This window comes from Carettochelys insculpta, chromosome 8 (assembly GCF_033958435.1).
Source record: "Carettochelys insculpta isolate YL-2023 chromosome 8, ASM3395843v1, whole genome shotgun sequence".
NCBI classification, from domain to species: Eukaryota; Metazoa; Chordata; order Testudines; family Carettochelyidae; genus Carettochelys; species Carettochelys insculpta.
Genome location: NC_134144.1, coordinates 12,125,752 through 12,146,104, shown reverse-complemented (window position 1 = coordinate 12,146,104; position 20,353 = coordinate 12,125,752). Strand labels below are relative to the sequence as shown.

The 20,353-nt window shown below is 39.8% G+C and overlaps 1 protein-coding gene across 8 annotated transcripts in view; it reads right to left on the bottom strand.

Moving 5' to 3' along the window:
• RAPH1 (Ras association (RalGDS/AF-6) and pleckstrin homology domains 1) overlaps window positions 1-20,353 on the bottom strand; it is a 155,133-nt gene that overhangs the window by 40,249 nt on the left and 94,531 nt on the right. For 6 of the 8 annotated variants that reach the window (XM_075000705.1, XM_075000702.1, XM_075000707.1 and 3 more), the window contains exons 4-5: window positions 19,438-19,958; window positions 7,626-7,706 (exon numbers count right to left, since the gene is read on the bottom strand). In XM_075000705.1, coding sequence (XP_074856806.1) covers window positions 7,626-7,706; window positions 19,438-19,958 — 602 coding nt within the window. The remainder of the gene's footprint in view (window positions 1-7,625; window positions 7,707-19,437; window positions 19,959-20,353) is intronic. The other 2 variants (XM_075000708.1, XM_075000709.1) reach the window with 1 other exon arrangement.

Below are 20,353 nucleotides of genomic sequence, written 5' to 3'. Positions count from 1 at the left end.
TCTGTCCTTTGCCCAAACAACTTCAATATAATAGGCTAGAATAAGTAGAAGGCAGCCAGTGGAAGTATCTCCTGCTTGCTTATAGAGTTTAAAGATCAATTATATTTAGCCTACACAGTAAAAATACCCCAGCCACAACACAATGTGGCCCATTTAAGCTGTGTCTACACTAGCGCGTTCTTTTGAAAGAGCAGGCCCCACTTAGAAGTAGCACATGGCACATCTATATGTGGCATGGCCCATGGGGCAGGGGTCAGTGGCCACAGCCCGTTTCTCTCTTCCCCGTTTCTGCAGATGCACCATCTGAGGGCCAGGAGAGCCTCGCCCTGTCTGTGGCGCCGGACAGCCCCCCAGAGGTGAAGGATGGTGACTGGCTGGAGCCGCTACCAGAGCCAGGACGGGCCTGGTTGTGGCGGAGCCAGAGGTGGCCAGCGGAGGACCTCCACCTCATCACCTCCATCCGGCGCCAGGTGGAGCTGACCAAGCGCCAGCTCCATTTTGAGGAGGGGGAGGCTGCCTGACACTGGGAGCCCTGGGGAGAGTTCCTGGCCACTTATTAAAGAGATGGCTACATCAAAGAAACTGGCTCAAGTAGGCTGGTTGTGAACTAAGCAAGAGTGATCTGGTGGAGGATTTTTACTGCCAGACAAATTTAATCTAGGAGCTACCTAATGAAGGCAAATTAAGTTTAAAAAAGATAGGGTCTCAAAAGCTATTTTTGAGATTGGTAGGAAACTTAACAGAGGTCATACAGACTCCAGGATTTGGAAGTGATGTACAGGACAGAGGAAGGTTCCTGGATGACAGAAGACTCTGATCAAATCGCATAGAGCACTCAAGTGCAGTGAAGAGAAGAGCCTTGGAGTGGCATATATACGTGTTTTATTGCTTTTTTTCTGTAACTGCATATTTTTTGTGCTGTCTAAACTACTGAATGACTAGTTTTGGAAGGATTTTTGTTAAACAGAAGAGAACAGGGGACCCAGCACTAGTTTCAGGGCCTGAGCAGTTGGACTGCAGGATCTCTGAAGGGGTCCTAGAGAGGGGATCAGTATCCTGAGAGTATGCCTGGAGAACCTGAGCCAGAAGCAGTGCTTGAACTATAATTACACTGAAGAAGGTTAAGAGAAAATGGGTTCAGAGTGGTAGAAGCCAAATGGTGGCCTAGTGGTTGTTCTTCTGGGGGGAGCTTGATGAAGGCTGTGACAGATTCCTTCATGGGTCTTACTGCAGGATTTCTTCACAAAAAGTATTCAGGTAGTCTCACCACAGTTAGTGTAAGCAGTACCATCCAGCTTGTTTTGGTCACCATAGATAAGGCATTTAGTGTAGAATGAAGGAAAGAAGACTGATTTTACATATCAGCATTATACATGCTTTTATCTGATGTTCTCACTAAGGTTTGTCTTCACTACACGTAAGACTGACCAGTGAGGGTTGATCTTTCAGAGTTCACTTTTGCATGCCTAGTAGGGAGATGCAAAATTGAACTGAGGTTGTCAGTCAACCCCTGTACTCTTCAATATCGGGAGGCATATGGAGGTCGATGAGAGACTCTCCTGTAAACCTCTCTCCGTGAGGACAGCCAGGTAAGTTGATTATAGATAAGTTAATTCAAGCTATGTAATTGTCTTCACTATCTGGTGTAGACCTGGCCCCAAAAACACTCCCTTCTCAGGAACTATGTTTACAACAGACACAAAAGAAACTCACTACGTTTGAGTGATTTTGCACAATACAGAATAAATTGTCAAATTATATTTAGATACTTTCCTTTCTCAAAATTTATTTTAATAGGCCAAGGATAGATCTAAAGGGAAACATATGGCGAGAAGAAAACATGATGAAATAAAATGTACAAAATGAAGTAAAATATATATATGATGTATCTGAAAAAGCAAGTCAGACTACATTAAACTTTCTGTTAATAGTATTTCAGATTTTGCATATTCTCAGTTTACATGCTGCCGTTAGATACCATAAAACGAACACTATATCAAAACACTATATTAAAAATTATTCAGCTCAAAACCAAGATTTGCTGATCAAATAGTTTCAACTGATAAAAGATTTATAAAATCCTAATCAATAGCTTTCAGAACAATCCTTTAATTACAGAAAAACCCAGGCAAGCTATGTTTGAACTGCAAATCTTAATCTACATAACTGATAATCAAATAAATAAAGAAATAGGGGATACTTCCAATAACCATGAAGACTTTAATCTCAAACACAAGCAGTAAAAGGAAACGGTTTAACCACACATATGTGTTATCACAACACATTCCACCAATTGCCCCAGGTTTTATGTCATGAGAACATATCACATTTCAAGAACTGAGTTTGAATAGAATAGACATTAATTTCCTTAAACTTTTAAACTGTTTTTAAAAGTTTTTAAATATTTTTTAAAATATGAATACTTTTCATGTATATTTCATTTAACAAAAATCAGCTTGCTTAGATTTTCATAAAAACATGGCACTTGTGCTTGTTTCACATTACTTTTAGTCTTTCTTCCATCCTTTCCTACCTATGCATCATTAGACCTACATTCCCGGAGAGGTTCATGGACCAGCTATTGGGGATAGCATTTTACAACATTTTGAGAGACTCCTACACACTAAGACTAGTGCTGGCAGCTTGATGCAAATGAGCAGTCTCGAAAATGCAAAACAGTCACTCAGTTGCATATTTCAGCAGCTCAGTTGCATATCTGTGGCAGAAAACAAGAAGTGAAGATGTGGTTCTGATGGCAAAAACCCCTTTTGTCGGCAGCCCCTTATCCCCGGAAGAAATCAGAGATAAGGGGCTGCCAACAAAGGGAGCTTTTGCCAGCAGAACCACGTCTTCACTGCTTGTTTTCTGCAACAAATATGCAAATGAGCACCTTGAATATGGTAATGAGTAGCCAATTTGCATTTTCAAGATTGCTTATTTGCATCAAGCTTCCAGAACTATGGGTGACTGTAGCACAAGCCTAACACTAAATGCTTACCCTATTCTAAGATATTTCAATGCCAAAACTCTATTTGCTCCTTGTCTCAAATATTACCAGCATCTATAACTTAGGGATGTTAAACAGTTAAGCGGTAAACATGAGGCTTACAAGTACAGTCACCAGTTAATTGGCCCTTGTCAGTTAACTTTGGCAGTGGGAAGCTGCACCAGGCCAGAGCAGCCCCGGCTGTGGGGGCAGTGGGACCCTATGGCTGCAGTAGGACCCCATGGAAGTGGTAGGCCAGGCAGCAGGCCCTGAGTTAAAACAACTAACTAGTTAACCTTTTAAACATCCCTAATGTAACTTGAGTTCAATATAGTCAAGCATATTTTCAAATATTTACAAGAGAAGTTTCTATAAAAAACACTTCCATCCTACCGTTTAGGAGCTAAATGAGATAAATGGTTCACATTACCACTCACACAGTGTTTCCCTTGTAAGAATGCAATGAAACTAATGTATGTGTCAGGCAACATTATTAACTGTACTACAAATCTCTTGCCCATCAAAACCAGCGTACGATCTCTCCCTCTGTGGTAATAAAATACTCATTTACAATTTGGTAGTTTCCATTTATCTGAAAGAAAGGAATGAGCGGGTTTTCATATTTTTTGTTTGCTATAAAGAGAGAACAGTTCTGAGATTGCAAATATTTTTATCAATCTCAATTTATAAACAAAAAGATACACCTGCATCCATCTCAGAGTGATACTCATGAATCATCTAACACTTTTGATTCTAGTAATATGTTTAGATTTACTCCAAAATAAACGTGAAATGCAAAATTGTTAGGAAGTCCCTGCTAGACAAGTTAAAACAGATGCATTGAAAAGACTCACACACAGCATCATGGTGATTACTGAAAAGTACGTACTGCACTGAAGTATAACGAATTGCAGCAGAAAAACTTTCAAATACCCAAAACCAGTTTCCCTCTCCTTGAACAAAGAATTTCAATTTCCTTTTTAATAAACTCAATAGCTTGCTTCTAATTCCTTAATTTGGTAGGGCTCAAGAGGAGAACAAAATTTCAAGTTAAAAAAAAAGCTGTATAAAATTCCAACACGGAAGAATTTCACACACTAATCAAACAGATTACTTCTTCCCAGTCAAACACCTAAAAATGCAAATTTATACATATTAACAAAAATCTGTGCATCACAACCTGTTTATTTACAAACTGAATTCCTTAATAATTGCTTTTTAAAATAGGCAGATAAAATATTGCATCTTGCAACTACATGATAGTCAGAGTTACTACATGACATGCCATGCACTTAAGATTGGCAGACATATTTTAAAATAATTTCAATGGTTATCAGTAATTATTTTAAAGCTTTTTTTCTGCTTTTTTTCTATTTAGACATTCAGAGTTGTGCAAAGTTATGGATTTTGAGCTTTTTATCCCAATTTTTATCTATTTAAATTTTCAGAAAACCAGTGGGGGGAATCAGACAGTGGGTGGGTGAAGGGTGACACAATATTTAATGACAAAAAACGTTAAAGTTTTGTATCTGTTAAATCATAAATTGTCAACATCACTTGTTAAAAAGTAAATGTCCTTAAATCACACACAACAATTCTCAAGCAACATTCTTTTTACTTTGTAAGTTAATTTCAACAATCTTCAAATGGAAATACTTTTACATTGGGTTGTATGTAAACAGAGAAACAGACATTTACCAACAAAAAAACTAATCCTTCCACGTCCACAAGACACTATTTTTAGACATAAAACTCCAGAATTTAAGGCTTGAGTGCATTGCTCAACTTCAGCGAATACAAGTGAGTTGCTTGTTTTATATCAGTTCCTTTACCTAAGGAGGCTGCTCCTTTGAAGTTAGAGACTTGAGGGAACATACTTACAAAAACGTTTATGTTAGATATATCAGATGTACTTAAGGATCGTGATTTAACAATGTATTACTTGAGAGATGTATAGCCTTTACATTATCCAATTAAAATGCAGTACTACTGTAAACAACAGAATTTACATGTTCATTAAACTGTCATTCTAGACCAACTGTAAATATTAACAATTTGATGCAGATTTCAAAATTCCTCCTCCAAAAAATCTTCTGAAATCTTCTGAAATTCCTTAAGAACTTACATCTTAACTTACTAGTTTCCTGTTACAAAGTAGACTATTTAGTAGATCTAAAGACTGTTTGAAATTTCATAATCAAGTTTCATCCCTTTATGGCACTCTTTACAGAATGACTCACTATGTGTAACACTAAGGACACACATAAGATCTTAGGAAGAGTAGCACATCCTACAACTTTTCTTAAAAAGTCATCTACATTGTAAAAAGAAGAAGACATCTCCATTGAACTTTTTCCTTTCATAACAGCCCATCAAAGTAAAAGACGTTTACCAATGAGAAAAACTACAAATATCATAGCCAAAAAAACCTAGCCAAAGTTTTTTATGAATAAATGATAACAGTAAGCCTATTTATCAGGCATTTAAAAAGTAAGAACTAAGTCAATATACAGATGAAAAAAAGAATGACAAGTCAAGAACAAAGGAAAAAAAAGGGACTACCACAGAAAAAGTTCCTACTTGGAGTGAGGAGGAGAAAACCCATATGCATTTTACTGTGTATTTACATTCACAGAATAGTTGTTCTACACATGTGAATACTTTTACTCAAACTGGAGTACAGTATACAATTATCCAGCTGACTGATTTGATTCCCTTAATACAGATATTAATTACAAGGCTATCTACATTTGCTTTACTCCTGTCTGATTTATCTTCTAAAATGACTTTAATTAAAAGGAAGAATCCTGAAAAACACCCATGTAAAACACTGGATTTAGATGAATGTATTTATAGCAAAAGTTTTCCGATGATTCGTATGAATGCTCAAGTTTTGGATTTTGCTTTTTTTTTAAACTTTACTTTTATGATGGCAGCAGAAAACCTACATATGAAATCTGAATAATTTATTTTCATGAGATTCTCTTGGTGTACTGAGTCATTAAAATATATTATAAATACTAAATAGCTTGCCTAATTTAGCCAGCTGAGGGCACTGTTGTGCAATTCATTCACATGTTTTACAACTCCCATTTTAAAATCATATCTATTCTCAGACTAAATTTAAAAGGGAGATGGGATCAGAATCAGTGACATCTGATACGCAAAACCCACATTTTGGTTCTCTTGACAATTCTGTGTAAAGTTCACTCTTACCATAATTTCACATTGTAATAGTGTTCCCTATTCTTCAGACTCGTCTTTAAGATGCAAAATTACACAGTACTTTTGAAGAAAAAAGTCTAATTTGAAACAGACTATAAATAAATTTGAATAATTAAAATCTCTGGACGAAAGACTTTTATTCTATGGTCAGAAATACTCAGTAAACTTTACTCCTGGTTCTGCCACAAGGCTGTTGAGTGACATTGGACAAGTCGCTTCATCTCCATATGCTTCAGCATCCCCACCTGTAAAACTGGAACAGTGCCACTGACTGCCTTTGTAAAGCTCTTTGAGATCTATGGATGGAAAGCGCTGCATGAGTGCGACATATCATCCTTACAAATCACAGACTGCATCTTGTGGAGAAATCTCACATTGCACCCTTACCTTGGAATGGCTGAAGCTTTGTTAGCAGCAATCAGGATTAACATACAGTTTTAACAAGAGTGTAAATCAGCAATGGGCAACCTAGGTTTGTGAGATGGCTGCATTAGCAGCTGCTCTTCATCTCGGTGGGCTGCAAGACTGTCTCCTGGGATGAGGTAGTTTGGCTAACCACACTGGCCTACCTAGAAGTTGCGGGGAGGGCCAACTGAATTACAGCAGCTCTGATTGGTTGCACAAGGAGTGCATGGCTGTCACAGTCAATGTAGTGTGCAATCAGCACACACCTCTCTTCATGCACCTTTGCTCTACATCTGTGTCACTTTAGTAATAGGGGTAGGAAAAACAAACAAACAAACAAAAACTATGGAGATGGAAAGCAGATGAATCTGGCAGCAAAATGCCTCATGGGCCACATATAGAACACTGATGGCCCACATGCCACTCAGGGGCCTCAGGTTGCCAACCATGGGTGTAGTTTAATCAAACTATAGGCTGAACCTCTCTCATTCGGCACCCTCAGGACTTGACTGGTGCTGGTCGAGAAAATTTGCTGGACCATGGAAGTCAGTATTTTCTAGCCCATTACCAACATTTCCACTGCTGACTGGGCTATTAGAAGACATTTAGGGGTAAATTACAACTAAATAACAGAACGGAACAGAACACTGACAGCCAGGATTGGTGGCTGTCAACAAACTTCGTAGGACAACAGGAAGTCTGGCCACACCCATGATAAGTGGTCTTCTGGCTAACTAAAATCACGCCTGGTTATGGATGCTGCTGGATGAGAGAATTCCAGATTAAAGAGGTTCAATCTGTAACATATTCGTGAATTAAGTGGTAGGTGATAGGTAAAGATCAACTGTAAGGAAGTCTGCAAAGAGCTACAGGATATGACAATCTTTGTACATAACAGAGGTATTAATGTATAAGATTCAAATCACGGATGCTGTTTCTAATTACAAGAGGCGTTGGTATGGCTACAGATGCTGAAATAAAAAGTTCAGACAGACATGTCATAACTTACAGGAGTTAGCTCAGCCTCCTCTTCTGTGAAGTCAATGTGACGCTTGGGCTGCCTGATGAGATGTTCCACAGAAACATTATGCTGTGAAAGTGAAGGAATGGGGGAGAAGTGGGGAAATGAAAGAAAAAGGAAGAGGAGGAAAAGGCACCATTTATTATCATGCAGGAAGAACAGGAAGGAGCAGTGATGTGAACCAGTAAAAGAAAGGGAAGTGAAAATAAACATATCAAGGAACATGCAGCATCCCTGTTCCCACCCCGTTGTGCATTAATGATCAATGGATTTTAGGGGATAAGAACAGACACTTATTTTCCCATTTCACTTACAACCAGGGAGCAATTTGTATATTATAGTAATCAAAAATTGGTTACTACAATAAACTTTCATATATCTGGTAGCCCTGGGACCAGGACTTTGCTGAATATTCACGTTTTGGATAATAGAGCGGCATAACTAACAATGTACAACACTAAAGAAAAAAAGATTAGACATTAAGAAACAAACAAAAATGTAACAGTAGTGTTGTACACTGTAAACTTATACGGTATTTGCTGTATTTATTTGTATTTACTTTCACTATACCATACTTGTGGAAAAAGTAATTAAAATTTACTTATAGTTAACATTCTGGTTATTTGAGAGTTCCAGATGACAGAATGCCAGACACGAAAGATAAGTAATGAGAGGTACCCTTGTTAGTTTGTATCCAAAAGCAGTCACATAGCACTTTCAAGACTAACAAAATAATTTATTAGGCGATGAGCATTCCTGGGGCAAACCTCCTTCTTCAGACCTGGAGACAGTGCTGTACTGGAAATGGCATGACAGTTTTATAACACAGAGAGACGGAAAAACTGAAATAAAAACTAACAAATCAGACACACAGGACAGAAGGGGGGAAAGTAGGCAGAGAGATGTGCTGCCTGAGATCAGACAGGACACTTACAGGCTGGGTCTACATGGACCTGTAGTGCTGGCAGCTTCATGGAAATAAGCAGTCTCGCAATTGCAAATTGCTGCTCATTAGCATAATCGTGTTGCTAATTAGCATAGCCTTGAGTGATCTCCCTGCCGGCAGAGGCTGATGACGGTAGTAAACAAGCCGTACAGACGTGCCTCTGCTGGCAAAAACCTCCTCTGTCGCCAGCCCCTTATGCCTGAATTTTGGGCATAAGGGGTTGGCAACAGGGGGTTTTTGCTGGTAGAGGCATGTCTACATGGCTTGTTTAGTGCCAGCAGTAAGATCTCGCACGGCTATGCTTATTATCTGCAAGATTATGCTAATGAGCAGCCATTTTCAATTGTGAGAATGCTCTTTTTCATGGAGCTGTCACCACTACAGGTCCATGCAGACCCAGCCACAGTTAGCAATTCTCTCCCTCCGCTCTGTGTTGTAAAACTGTCATGCCATTTCCAGTACAGCACCATCTCCAGATCTGAAGAAGTGGGTCTGCCTCATGAAGGCTCATCACCTAATAAATTATTTTGTTAGTCTCTAAAGCGCTACAGGACTGCTTTTTTGATTTATTAGATATGAAAGCGTTTACTGTATTTTCTTTCCTAGTAGTCTAGAATGCATTTGTTTATTTTCATGAAATCTGTGTTATCTTTAATAATTTTCCAGCTATGTTGAAACTGATTAGGAAGACACCACACCCAGACGCTACGGGGTCCTGATCTAAAATATACTCTCCCCTTGACACTGTTGTCCCTTCCAACAAATATATTCTATGATTCTACATTAAACTAAAATGGAAAAGTGTTTTTATTTTATTCATAACCACTTGTAGGCAATCCTTATCCAACTAGGTAAAAATTAATCAACATCACATGCAAGAATGACACAGCAGCAATACAAGAATAAATAACAGTCCCTTTGGTACATCTCATGTCACAGAATCAAGTTCCTCTGTAACCCACAAGAAGACTGAGGTTTTATTTCTGCAGCTTGTTACAGTATGTGATTTATTAAAGAAAATTGCAAAAATTCCCCCCACATTTTATAGCTCCGCTGAATGCTGCCGTGTTCCTAATTTTTGGTCAGCTGTTCCAAATGTGTGTTTTGGCTGAACAAGTAATCTTGCTAATTTTACACAGATGTAGTATCTCTTCTCTTGCCCCCACCCTTCTCCAGGATGAATCCCTGCCCTTTTGCACATTTCACTATTTCAGTATCAGGACGACAAGAAACTGGTTTACAAAGCAGAAAAATATTCTATAGTCATATTTTATTTACAAGCGCCCATACTAATTCATCACTGCTTTTAGGGAGGGAATTTCACTGGGAGTTGTGTGCTTTGGATAGAAAAGTTAACATCACAGCGTAACACCATATCATAATCCCGTTCTTCTGTTCCTCAGTTCAGATCCAGTTCCTTGGCACAAACCTACTTCCTCTGAAGTGTGATTTGTGCAGATTTTCATGTGAGGAGTCTATGCATTTAGAGGTTTCTAACAGGGTTCTACTGATGTGTGAAATCCCCGTTCAATTATTTTCTTATGGCTTATCTAAACAGTGAGGTAATGCATGATTCAGAGGGATGATTTCTTAGGGCACTAATATGTTGTGCATTAATTGATCCATATAGACCTTGCTGGTGAGCACTAAAATTTCTCTTTCATGTAGTGCTGTTTGAAACCGTATCAAAAAGCAGACTGCCATAATGCACATTATCCATATACACATGCCCTCCGTTTGTTCATATCAATGGAACAGTATACACAATGCGTATGTACCTACTGAATGCGTGCGCGTGTACACGCAACAGAAAGCCTATTCAGGGTTATTGTTGTGGGATGATTTCTTCAGAATCAGAGGCTTTTTTAATCCCTTTCTGCTAAATTATCTGTTACTTCTGGGTAGAAAAATGACATTTGAAAGGAAAAGACTGTCTGAAAGGAAAGCGACTTCTCTGACTGGGACGTGTGAAGAGCTGAAAGGCTTAGAAAGATCACTTTACTGGGACAGCCATGGTATCAACAGTAAACAGATTGTCATCAGTACCTTTAAACAGAAAAAGCACAAGCACACTTGGATACAAGCCCAAACACTGAAAGGAGATTCTAGTCCAGCTGATTGCTGCTGGCAAGTATCCAGATTCCTTCCACAGATCAGGAGAAAGACCATCATTTGAGCAGCTTATCTTGAACTAAGCCACTTCTTCCCAAAAGAACGTGTTGGACATCGGAAACTGTCATGGATTTGGAGGCTCCAAAAGAACTTAGAGAAAAGAGAGCGAGAGAATGTGGTCGTATTTAAATTTTGGGAGATGCAAAAACAGAGTGGTGAGGGTTGTATCAAGGTCTGGATAGACAGATATCTTCAAACCGATGAGTTACCTTCAACATGCTGTTGGTAAGGCTTCTTAAGAAACAGACAAATAAAAACTGAGGCTAGTGGGAAAATTACTTTGTATTTATTTTTTCCCTTTCATACTCTTAAGTTTCTGGCAGACTGTGATGTAGTGGGGGGTTCGTGTGTGAATGTGTGTGGGTCACAGAGGGTGTGGGGCAACCAGGTGACATCTCTGGACTGCAGTCAAAGGTGGAGCCTGAGGGGTTTGAATTGAACCGGGAGTTGGAAAGCAGTTAGTCTGGGCTGGGAGAGAGAGAGACAAAGAAGGGGGCAAGGCCCTGGCTCCAGGGGCCCCTCAGGGCCTTCTCTCCCCAGCACAGATTGGACCAACTGTCTCTGCCGGCCATACTGACTCCTCTGTACTATGCTGTGTCCTGTCCGCTAATAAATCTGCTGTTCTGCTGAGTGAAAGTCACTCTTGCCTGTGGACAGGGAGCAGAGCTTGGGGACCCCTGAACCCCATCACATAGACACAGCAGTATATAGCCAGTACTTTTAAGAATGAAAATGTTTTCATCTCTTGGTCTTCTACTGGCTCCTTGTGTTTGTTTTTATAGCTTTAAGAATAGTAAGTTAAGGTGAGAACGAAACTGTCTACCACGTTTGCCTGCAAAACACATTACTTAAAAGTCAAAACGGGGGGTGGTGGTCATGGAGACAACACTTAGCCTTAGAACTAAATGCAGTCAAAATATGACTGTAGTAGCAACACCAGGCATTTTAAAATTTTTGTTCCACAAACTAACAAATTCCTTCATTACTGCAAATTGAACCAGCTAAGTGTAACAGACAAGATACTATTTTTTTTTAACTGGAATGAGGGAACCTCCATTAGCACAGTAAATCCTAAAACTGTACTTAGGCAATTGGTTCAGTACGGTCTCAGATGGAAGAATGTCCCCTACTGAATCACTAAGAACAGTCCCTTACATCAAGTTTTCCATGTTAGATTCCAGTCCACACACTGATCGAGTCTGAGTTCTCTTTGCTTGTGTGATCTCAAGACACACTACAAAGAATCACAGTTGCAGGCAAGGAAACACATTAAAAACAACAATTGATTTTAAACAACACTCAGGGAACATGCAAAAGCAACGAGGGGTCCTGAGGCACCTTATAGACGAACAGAAATGTATGAGCATAAGTTTTCGTGGGCAAAGACCCACTTCGTCTGAAAGCTTATGCTCATACATTTCTGTTCGTCTATAAGGTGCCACAGGACCCCTCCCTGCTTTTGCAGATCCAGACTAAAACAGCTACCCCTCTGACACTTGATTCAGGGAATATATTAACCAAGAAAACGATGGTACCGTTTCAGCAATCTAACTACAAAGCTATTAATTAAATGGCTGGAAGTGAGAAACTACATGCGGGCCTCCTGTACTACGCACAGAGGTTGATACTGTTTTCACAAATGTGTGCAGTAAACTAGCAATTTACCTAAAACAGTGCTTTTTTTGTGGCACTTTGGCAGCCCCAGCCATGGGATTGGCTGGGGGAGAAGAGCAGGGAGCTGGTTGAGTACTGGCTCCTTTTTTTGTGAAAACAAACCTAAACAAATAATAAAACTGATTTGCAAACAGATTGGAGTTTTCTATGATCTTCCATTACAAAGTTCTTCAAATCTATCTTGGTTTCCTTTTTTAAAAAATCTGAGTTAAAAAAGAAAAAAAATCAATATTCTTCAAAAAAGACTTGTCTTAAAAAGACTACCACGTATTTGTAGCAAATGGTACAAACAGAATACTGTGCTTATTTTATACATAAAGCACCTATGGAAGGAACTAATGCAGCTGAATACTGCAAAGTGTAAACAAATTCCTCAAATTACAAACCAATAAGTTTCTCTCTAAGATATTTTGAATAACTCCACAAGATTTGGCAAGTTTTGATTTGTATTTCAGAAACAATAATAACTAGACTGCTAATACTTGTACTGCCAAAAAAGTTGAAAACCAGATAGTGTTTAAGGTTGATTGATTCACAGAATTTTCCTTTGCTGCTGCCTTCTGCTGCCTTTTTAAAGTCATCAATATCACTGATGATATCATGATAAACTGTTCAAAAAAGGGGAGGGGATGCAGGAGAACGAGCTGTGTTAACAACTATGGCTAAGTCTCATTTATTAATTATTTCATTGTGTTAAATTTTACAGGCTAAACAAAGGTTAATTAGAAGCAACCTAGAATACACGGGCTTTCACTGCACACAGCCAGAACGCCTTAGAAGAACTGGCAAAGAACAGACAATTTGGAACCTCAAAGTTTAAGTTCCAGTCCCTGATTGATGGAAGTCATGACTACACAGAGCTGCATAAACAAACTTTGGCATATATGCTTGATACGTGTCAATCATACACAATTCATAGAACATAAGTAGGGCCCTACAAATTCCCATTTCACTTTGGTCAATTTCACAACCTCCAGGTCTTAAAATCATTAAAGCTCATGATTTCAGCTGTCACCCCAACCCCGCCGCTGCATCCCACCTCCCACCCAGATCCCGTTCTACCCCCACTCCTGCACTCTCCCCACCTACCCTCAGGCTGTTCCCTCAGCAGCTCCCTCCCACATACTGAACCCCTCATTTCTGACACCATCCCAGAGCCTCAAGGCCCCCATAATAGTTAATCTGGCCTTAGGGGTCATCCTGATCCTTGCTAGTCCCCTCCTTCTGTGGGGTTGGAACTTGAGGGAAATGAGGCAAGTGTTTTGTTTTAATCCCTGCTTCTTCGTTGGGGGCTACATCTGTGAGGGGGTGTTTTTGTTCCATTTTGATTTGGTTTGGCTTTGCTTCTGACTGATTTTAATGTGGGCCAGTGGCCCGTGATCCAAAAGAAGGTTCCCCACCTCTGATTTAAACTTCTATCTAGCTACCACATAGGACTATCAGATATTTCACATCTGTTTCCTGTTCTATGGACTGGGAAGCTTTTGCTGTACAATGTCAGATACTGCAGGGGTTAATTTAATGATGGCCATCATACAAACCCACAAAGGCACTAAGCTGCAGTTGTTGAGGAAGGCAAACTTTGAATTTTCTTATGTTTAATTCTTAATATTACCATTGTCTTACAGTGTAGTTTTACACTGAAACTGGTTTTACTTGAGCCTGTAAGTCTAACAATTCATAGTCTGACTTAAGTTTTGATATGTGCCCCCAAGCTCCATGAAAAATGAAGAGATACACTAACTGTGCCGAGCGAATTCCAGCGCAGTGTCTAACATTATTTTCAAGTATGTACACAGAGGTTCTCTGCCCTGATTTCCACATCTTACATATTCCAGCTGAACTCCTCCTGTCACAAAAACTCAGCTAAAGGATTCCCTTCTCTTGACCCAAGAACTTATGGGGAAAGAGAATTTCCCATTATTCCCAGGTCAAGATATTGTTAAGAGTCTACCCTTCCTAGGCCTCTGAGGTGAATAAAGGAACACCTTAATTTCTTTCCAAACGGATTAACCTTGTATTCAACTATAAAAACAACGGGTGTTATCATTTAATGTTATTCAGGTTTGGCATTCTCCTTCTCTCATTATTCCTATCAAACCTTGGAGAGGGGAAAAAAAGATAATTTTTTAAAACCACTCTGCTGCTGCATAAGACAAGAGCAGAGATGCCAAGCCACTCATGCTTCTTGCAGAAACTATTATAGAAAAGGAAAAGATTGTGAGGGTTGGCAGCCTTAGGGATACAATACAAAGAGTAAGAGACTAAACTCATGGTTGCACACATGGACAACCTGCCCATCAAAGGTTCTGGTAATGAGGGAGCACTTATGGACTTTGTCCATGGAGAACATCTGGGGAAATATTCTGCATCCAGATCCACTCAATTCTCCATTGTTTTCACTATGAAGAGGAGAATGGAACACAACCCCAGCAGAGAGAGATTTAGGTAGCAGTGTCTTTGAAGAAAATCTTATATTCAAGAAAAGCAATGAGAAGTAACTGTTTTGTGCAGATACCAAGAGAGAAACACGAGACAACTTTCCCTGTTAGGACAGACAGTATAGTTGTGGATGTCTAAAACTGTCAAGGAATCTACCAAGGAATTTCTGAAAGCTGCATACTCCAGCCTCTTCTGTCAAGTGCAATTGAAGAGAAGGACAAGGTTTGAAGTCTGTTTCTTTTTTTTAATTCAGAAAACTGTCCCCACCTGGTTTGTAATAGAAGAAGTTCCAAAGTTTTGTTTGGATAGATTACAGACCAGGAGTTTAGGATTTTCATGGATAGATAAAAATGTATGGGAATTTGATGAACCCAAAGGGTTCATCATCTGAGGTCTTATGACAACTTGTTTCACAAGCTTGATTCTGCTCAGGCCACAAGAATAGCCACAATATACAGAGTGATGATTAAAAGAAGTTGTGAAAACGCCTAAATCATACAGGACATACACCTTGCAGAAGAACAGAGGCAGTTCTCGTGGACAGAGCCTAGAATTTTTCCAGCCCTCACCGGATAGTGAGTCACCAAATGATAAATGATAAATTAGACAAAAAGAGTAGTAAAACAAAGCCTGCTGGTTAAACAGATTGGCTTAGTTGCTACTACCCCAAAGAAAGGAAATAAGATATGGTTCACACACTCATCTCAAATGACTAACAGACGGGTGTTACCTTCCTCAAAGAGAACATTCTTATCAATTTACGGCACAGAAAAAATAGCAGGATTCTTATGAGAAGCAGTCAGTCTCCTCATTCATGTTAAAAACAGTAGTGGTTTACAAAGGCCAGCTCATGCTCAGGTTTACAACAGGTTCTCTCACTTGTAATCAGTGGTTCAGTTGCGAAAGCAGGCAAAGTAAACAACTCGGTAATAACAGATTAAGGTAATCTGCAACACACACTTGTGCACACAAAAAAGCAATTTCCTCCCCACCCCTTCTATCCAACTTTCAATTTGTTGTGATAAACACTTTTTTCTTAGAAAAATGTAAGCAATTAAGGAATGCTGGACTGCTTATTATTTATTCCATAGCAAAAACTGGAAAATCCAGGAAAGAAATAAGGCAGGATTTTCTTTGCCAAAACTTCCGGAACAATCTCAGGGATTCTTCAGCATATCATTTGCAAGATAAGAGTGAGTGAGACAAGAGTCTCAAACTGCTGGGTCAGCTACAGAAAATACACTTCACTAAAAAGTTTACATACAAATCTTGCATCTAAGTTTTCCCCCATACAATCCACCCTCCAAAAAATCCATTTGTGTGTAACACCTTTGTCCTCTCAGATCGACTTAGATCCTAGAGCTCTATAAAGACAAGCACAGAATGCAGAAACACACAGGAAGGATCGGAACAGTTTAACGTTTTTAGCCTACTATTGCAGTGCTTCTGCAGCTAATCATGGTACAACTTACTCTGCATGAAGCAATGAAATACATTCAGTTGATGAACTTCTAAATTGTTTCGGGAAGAAAAGGATAAGGTCTTCAATGACTATGAACAATAAAATTCAGTATTTACTGATCAATAAATCAACTATTTCGTAAGTCACACTGATAGTTTTTTTTAAAACAGCCGCCTCTGATTCAGTACCTTATTGGTACCCGTTTCACTGAAAAAGCTGACCTTATACTCCGCACATGCCCATTCCTGAAACTTCACTCTGGTACAAAGCAACCAGGAAACAATAGGCAATGATAATTATACTAACTTTAACTTTCATGGATAGGGAAACATCTTTCCGATGTTTCACCTTTGCTCAGGATTGAAAACAAAACTAAATGCAACTACATTACACTTCATATAAAGCAAACTAATTGCAAGGATAGTACTACACTGAATAAATGATAGTGAGAACCAAAAGAATAAAACATCCTCACAGGAGCGATCTGGGCTGGAGTGGGGCGCAGAAGTGGGCTGAGGGTGGAGGATGTAGGAGGGAAGGGGTTGGGGTCTGAGCAGGAGGGGGAGTGCAGGACCAGGCAGCTCTGGGTGTGGGTCTAGATGGGAGGAAGGGTTCAGGTGGGTTTGGAGTACAGGATCTGAGAGGGAGGGGTTACGGTGAGGATGAGGGTTCTGGGAGGGAGGGAGCAGGAAGAGGCTGCGGGTAGGGAGTCTGGGCAGGAGAGGGGTGTGGGTGTAAGGGGTCTGGGAGGGAGGCTGCGGAGCAGGGTGGGGGTGGGGAGCTGGGGTGGGAGGGACAGTGCAGGAAGGGGGTGGGAGTGGGGGATCTGGGTGGGAGAGACAGTGCAGGAAGGGGGTGGGAGTGGGGGATCTGGGTGGGAGAGTGACACAGGAGCAGTCAAGGGATGCAGGATCTGAGCGACAGGCATGTACTTACGTGCTTATTTTTGGACCTACATGGCTCTGGGCCCATCTACCCTGCTCCCAGGCACCACCCACTGCTGCTCCAATTGGCTGGAATACTGGCCAATCAGAGCAGCATTATGAAGCCTCTGTGCAGTGCTGCTGAGGGTGCTGCTACTCCACTTCTCCTTCTCCTGGCTGGGGGAACAGCAGCGAATGGCTGTGCAGCCCAAAGCTGCTTCCTGCTCCCCCACCCTCCAGCAGAGCTGGCAATCTGGATCTGTCTCCAGCTTACCTGATCCAGCCTGTGAGGCTCAGGGCTCCCTATCCCCCAACCCCACTGCAGTCTGGATGCTAAGGAGGGCAGCCTGAGGCTTCAGGGTCTGGATCCAGAGAAGCTGCACCCTGGATCCTGACTGCGGGCTGGGGCTTCCCCACCCCATTATAGAAGATTGTCTCTAACTTCCAGGTGTGCCTTGACTGGTTTGTAAACAGAAGAGGATTCTGACAAGTGACAGCCATTCAGGCTACAAGGAAGACACCTTGGGTTTGATTTTTTGTTTTGTTTAACCCATTCAGGCATATTTCCAGGTAAAATGACACTGTTGGAGTATGGATTAAATAAATAAAATAAATATGAGCTGTTCCTTACTTTCTAAGCATTCTATACAAATATCAAGTACTAATGTGGTCCTGAGAAGTTCATGAACATCAGTCAGAACTGAGGTATCTACCCTTCACAATAGATAAACACATTTCTGCCTCATAGTTGGAAGAGTCATTCTTTTGCTTCAGCTGAAATAAGATATAACATAGTATTCAAACCGATTTAATTATCCGCAAAAATAAGCCACCTTTGTCCTTACTATCTAATTTCAACAGAGATGAAACTAAAAAGCCTGTCTATCAGCAGAGCAAACTTTTGGATGACAATCAGGTTATCAGTAGTAGTTTCTAATGTTATCAAAGAATCATGAGTAATTCTTTCTGACTGAAGACCTCTGATTCACTAGGACATTCTTCCTTATCCCTGTGGGTTCCTTCAGCTACTCTAAACTTGCATTGCAAACTAATATGGAATTTTCTGAAGAATTTCATAGTTGGTGCTGATGACATATTCACTCTTCACACAGAAGCAAAATGCCCATTAGGCCTCCAAAAAATATCAAAAGATCATTTGCAATTTGGAGGGTGAGAGAGTAGTTGATCAATTTTCTTCTTTATCGATTGTTTCAAGGTAGTACATGTATCATGCTAGTATTAGTACAGCTACATCTATTCTGGCTATCCAATCTTCATTTCTATTTCTGCAAGTGATACAACATTTAAGATCCTTGGAAGCAAATTCTTACAAAGGCACAGTGGGATATATATGAAATTTCAAAGGCACTCGGTAAGTTGCCATGTGTGTAATGTATCTTTTTGTCTATTCAAAAAAAAATTTTTCTGCCTAAGAGCTAGCAGCAGAATGATTTGTCTTAGAGATAAAGAGCAGGTCAAAATGGAATACTTTATGAAGACAAGGGAGAATTCAGGCCTGAAGAAAAATAGCCCATATAGAAAAATAGCAAGAACTTCAGGTTTATATGCTGAATAATCTCTTATTATTGAATATTTGAATACATTGTGTCATTTACAATATATTATGTTATTATGCTGAAAAAATGATAAATTAACAGAATTTATGTATGCTATTTTTCTTTCCACATAAAGCCAAAATAAATCATGGATTAGTATACATTTTCCTCTTTTTTTGGAACTGAGTAATAACACAAAGGTTAAATCTTTGGACACTGTCATTCTAAAGGCTATACTAATCTGACTAGTTTTAAACATAGTAACATTATCAGCAAAGAGAATGAAAAGGCTCTTTCTGAAGCGGACGACCAAAATTTATCACATCACTAACCTCAAAAGTAATTTTTAAAAACTCTGCTATAAAATAATTACATGTGCACCTCTAGATTACAGTACTGGACTTTCTGAACATTTAATGTAGTAACCTTTTAATCCTTAAAATACAGAAAATGTTAACATGCAACTAGACAGGGTGGTGGGAAGCCCCTCAAAAAGCCTTATACGTGCTTGAATGGAATCTTTTTTTACAGGAAGCAAGAGAACCAACTAACCATCACTGATCCCATGCCACATTGAATATACGTGGCCGTGATACAATCTCTAGTGGAAATAATGATACTCTACCTCAGTAATTGGCTGCCCTTGCTGTGTTAAATCCAGTTCCTGAGGTCTCGTCATTTTATCAATATCCAAGGAGTCCATGCTGGATGCTGCAGAGGTTATGCTGGAACGGGATGAGTTACTGATGGAGCGCCCTTCAGCATCACTCACTGTGCCGGCTGATGCTGTCCTTCTGTGCTGAGCAGTAACTACAGGTTTAGCATCTTCCATTACAGATTGCTGGGCTGCTTCATCCATGCTCAAAGAAGCTTTTTCTAATTGGGCAGTAATGTCATCCAAGGAAAAGTTGGCATTTGAAGACTTAGTTACCCTACCAGATGACGACAACGATCCTTTTATACTGCTGTGTTTAGAGGAAAGTCGACCAGCAGGTGGTCTCTGAGCTACTTTCGTTTCTGTGGCTAGACATTTCATTGCAGCACTGTTTGCTGACTGTGACCCAATGCTGCTGAGCTCCTGCTCTATGGAACAAAGATCAGCCATGAGGGCATCCAGATCCACGGTCTCCCCCTGATTAAGGGCTTCTGCAAGGAACAACAGGCATTAGCTTGCTCAGGACTGACCCACTTCTCAATCCTGTTCTCCAAGCAGTACCACTTGGCAATGGAAACAATAAAAACAATTCAGTAATTACACCATTGTGAATCTACAGAACTCAAAATAAAAAGATGTTTTTAAAATTTAATTTCAGAGTGATACATTTGCCAGCGCAAGTGTCAGTAAGGAAGCCTATCATGTAAGTGAATTCTTTCAAGTTTACAAAAGTGCTCAATGAGCTACTACCAGGTTAAAAACCCTCACTGACATTTTTTGAAGAAATAGAGAGGTGTTCTCTACATATTTTTAATTAATTTTATTGGAAGATGTGTGGCAAAAATCTGCTCACTGCTTTGAAAACCAAAACCCATTTTAAAAAAAA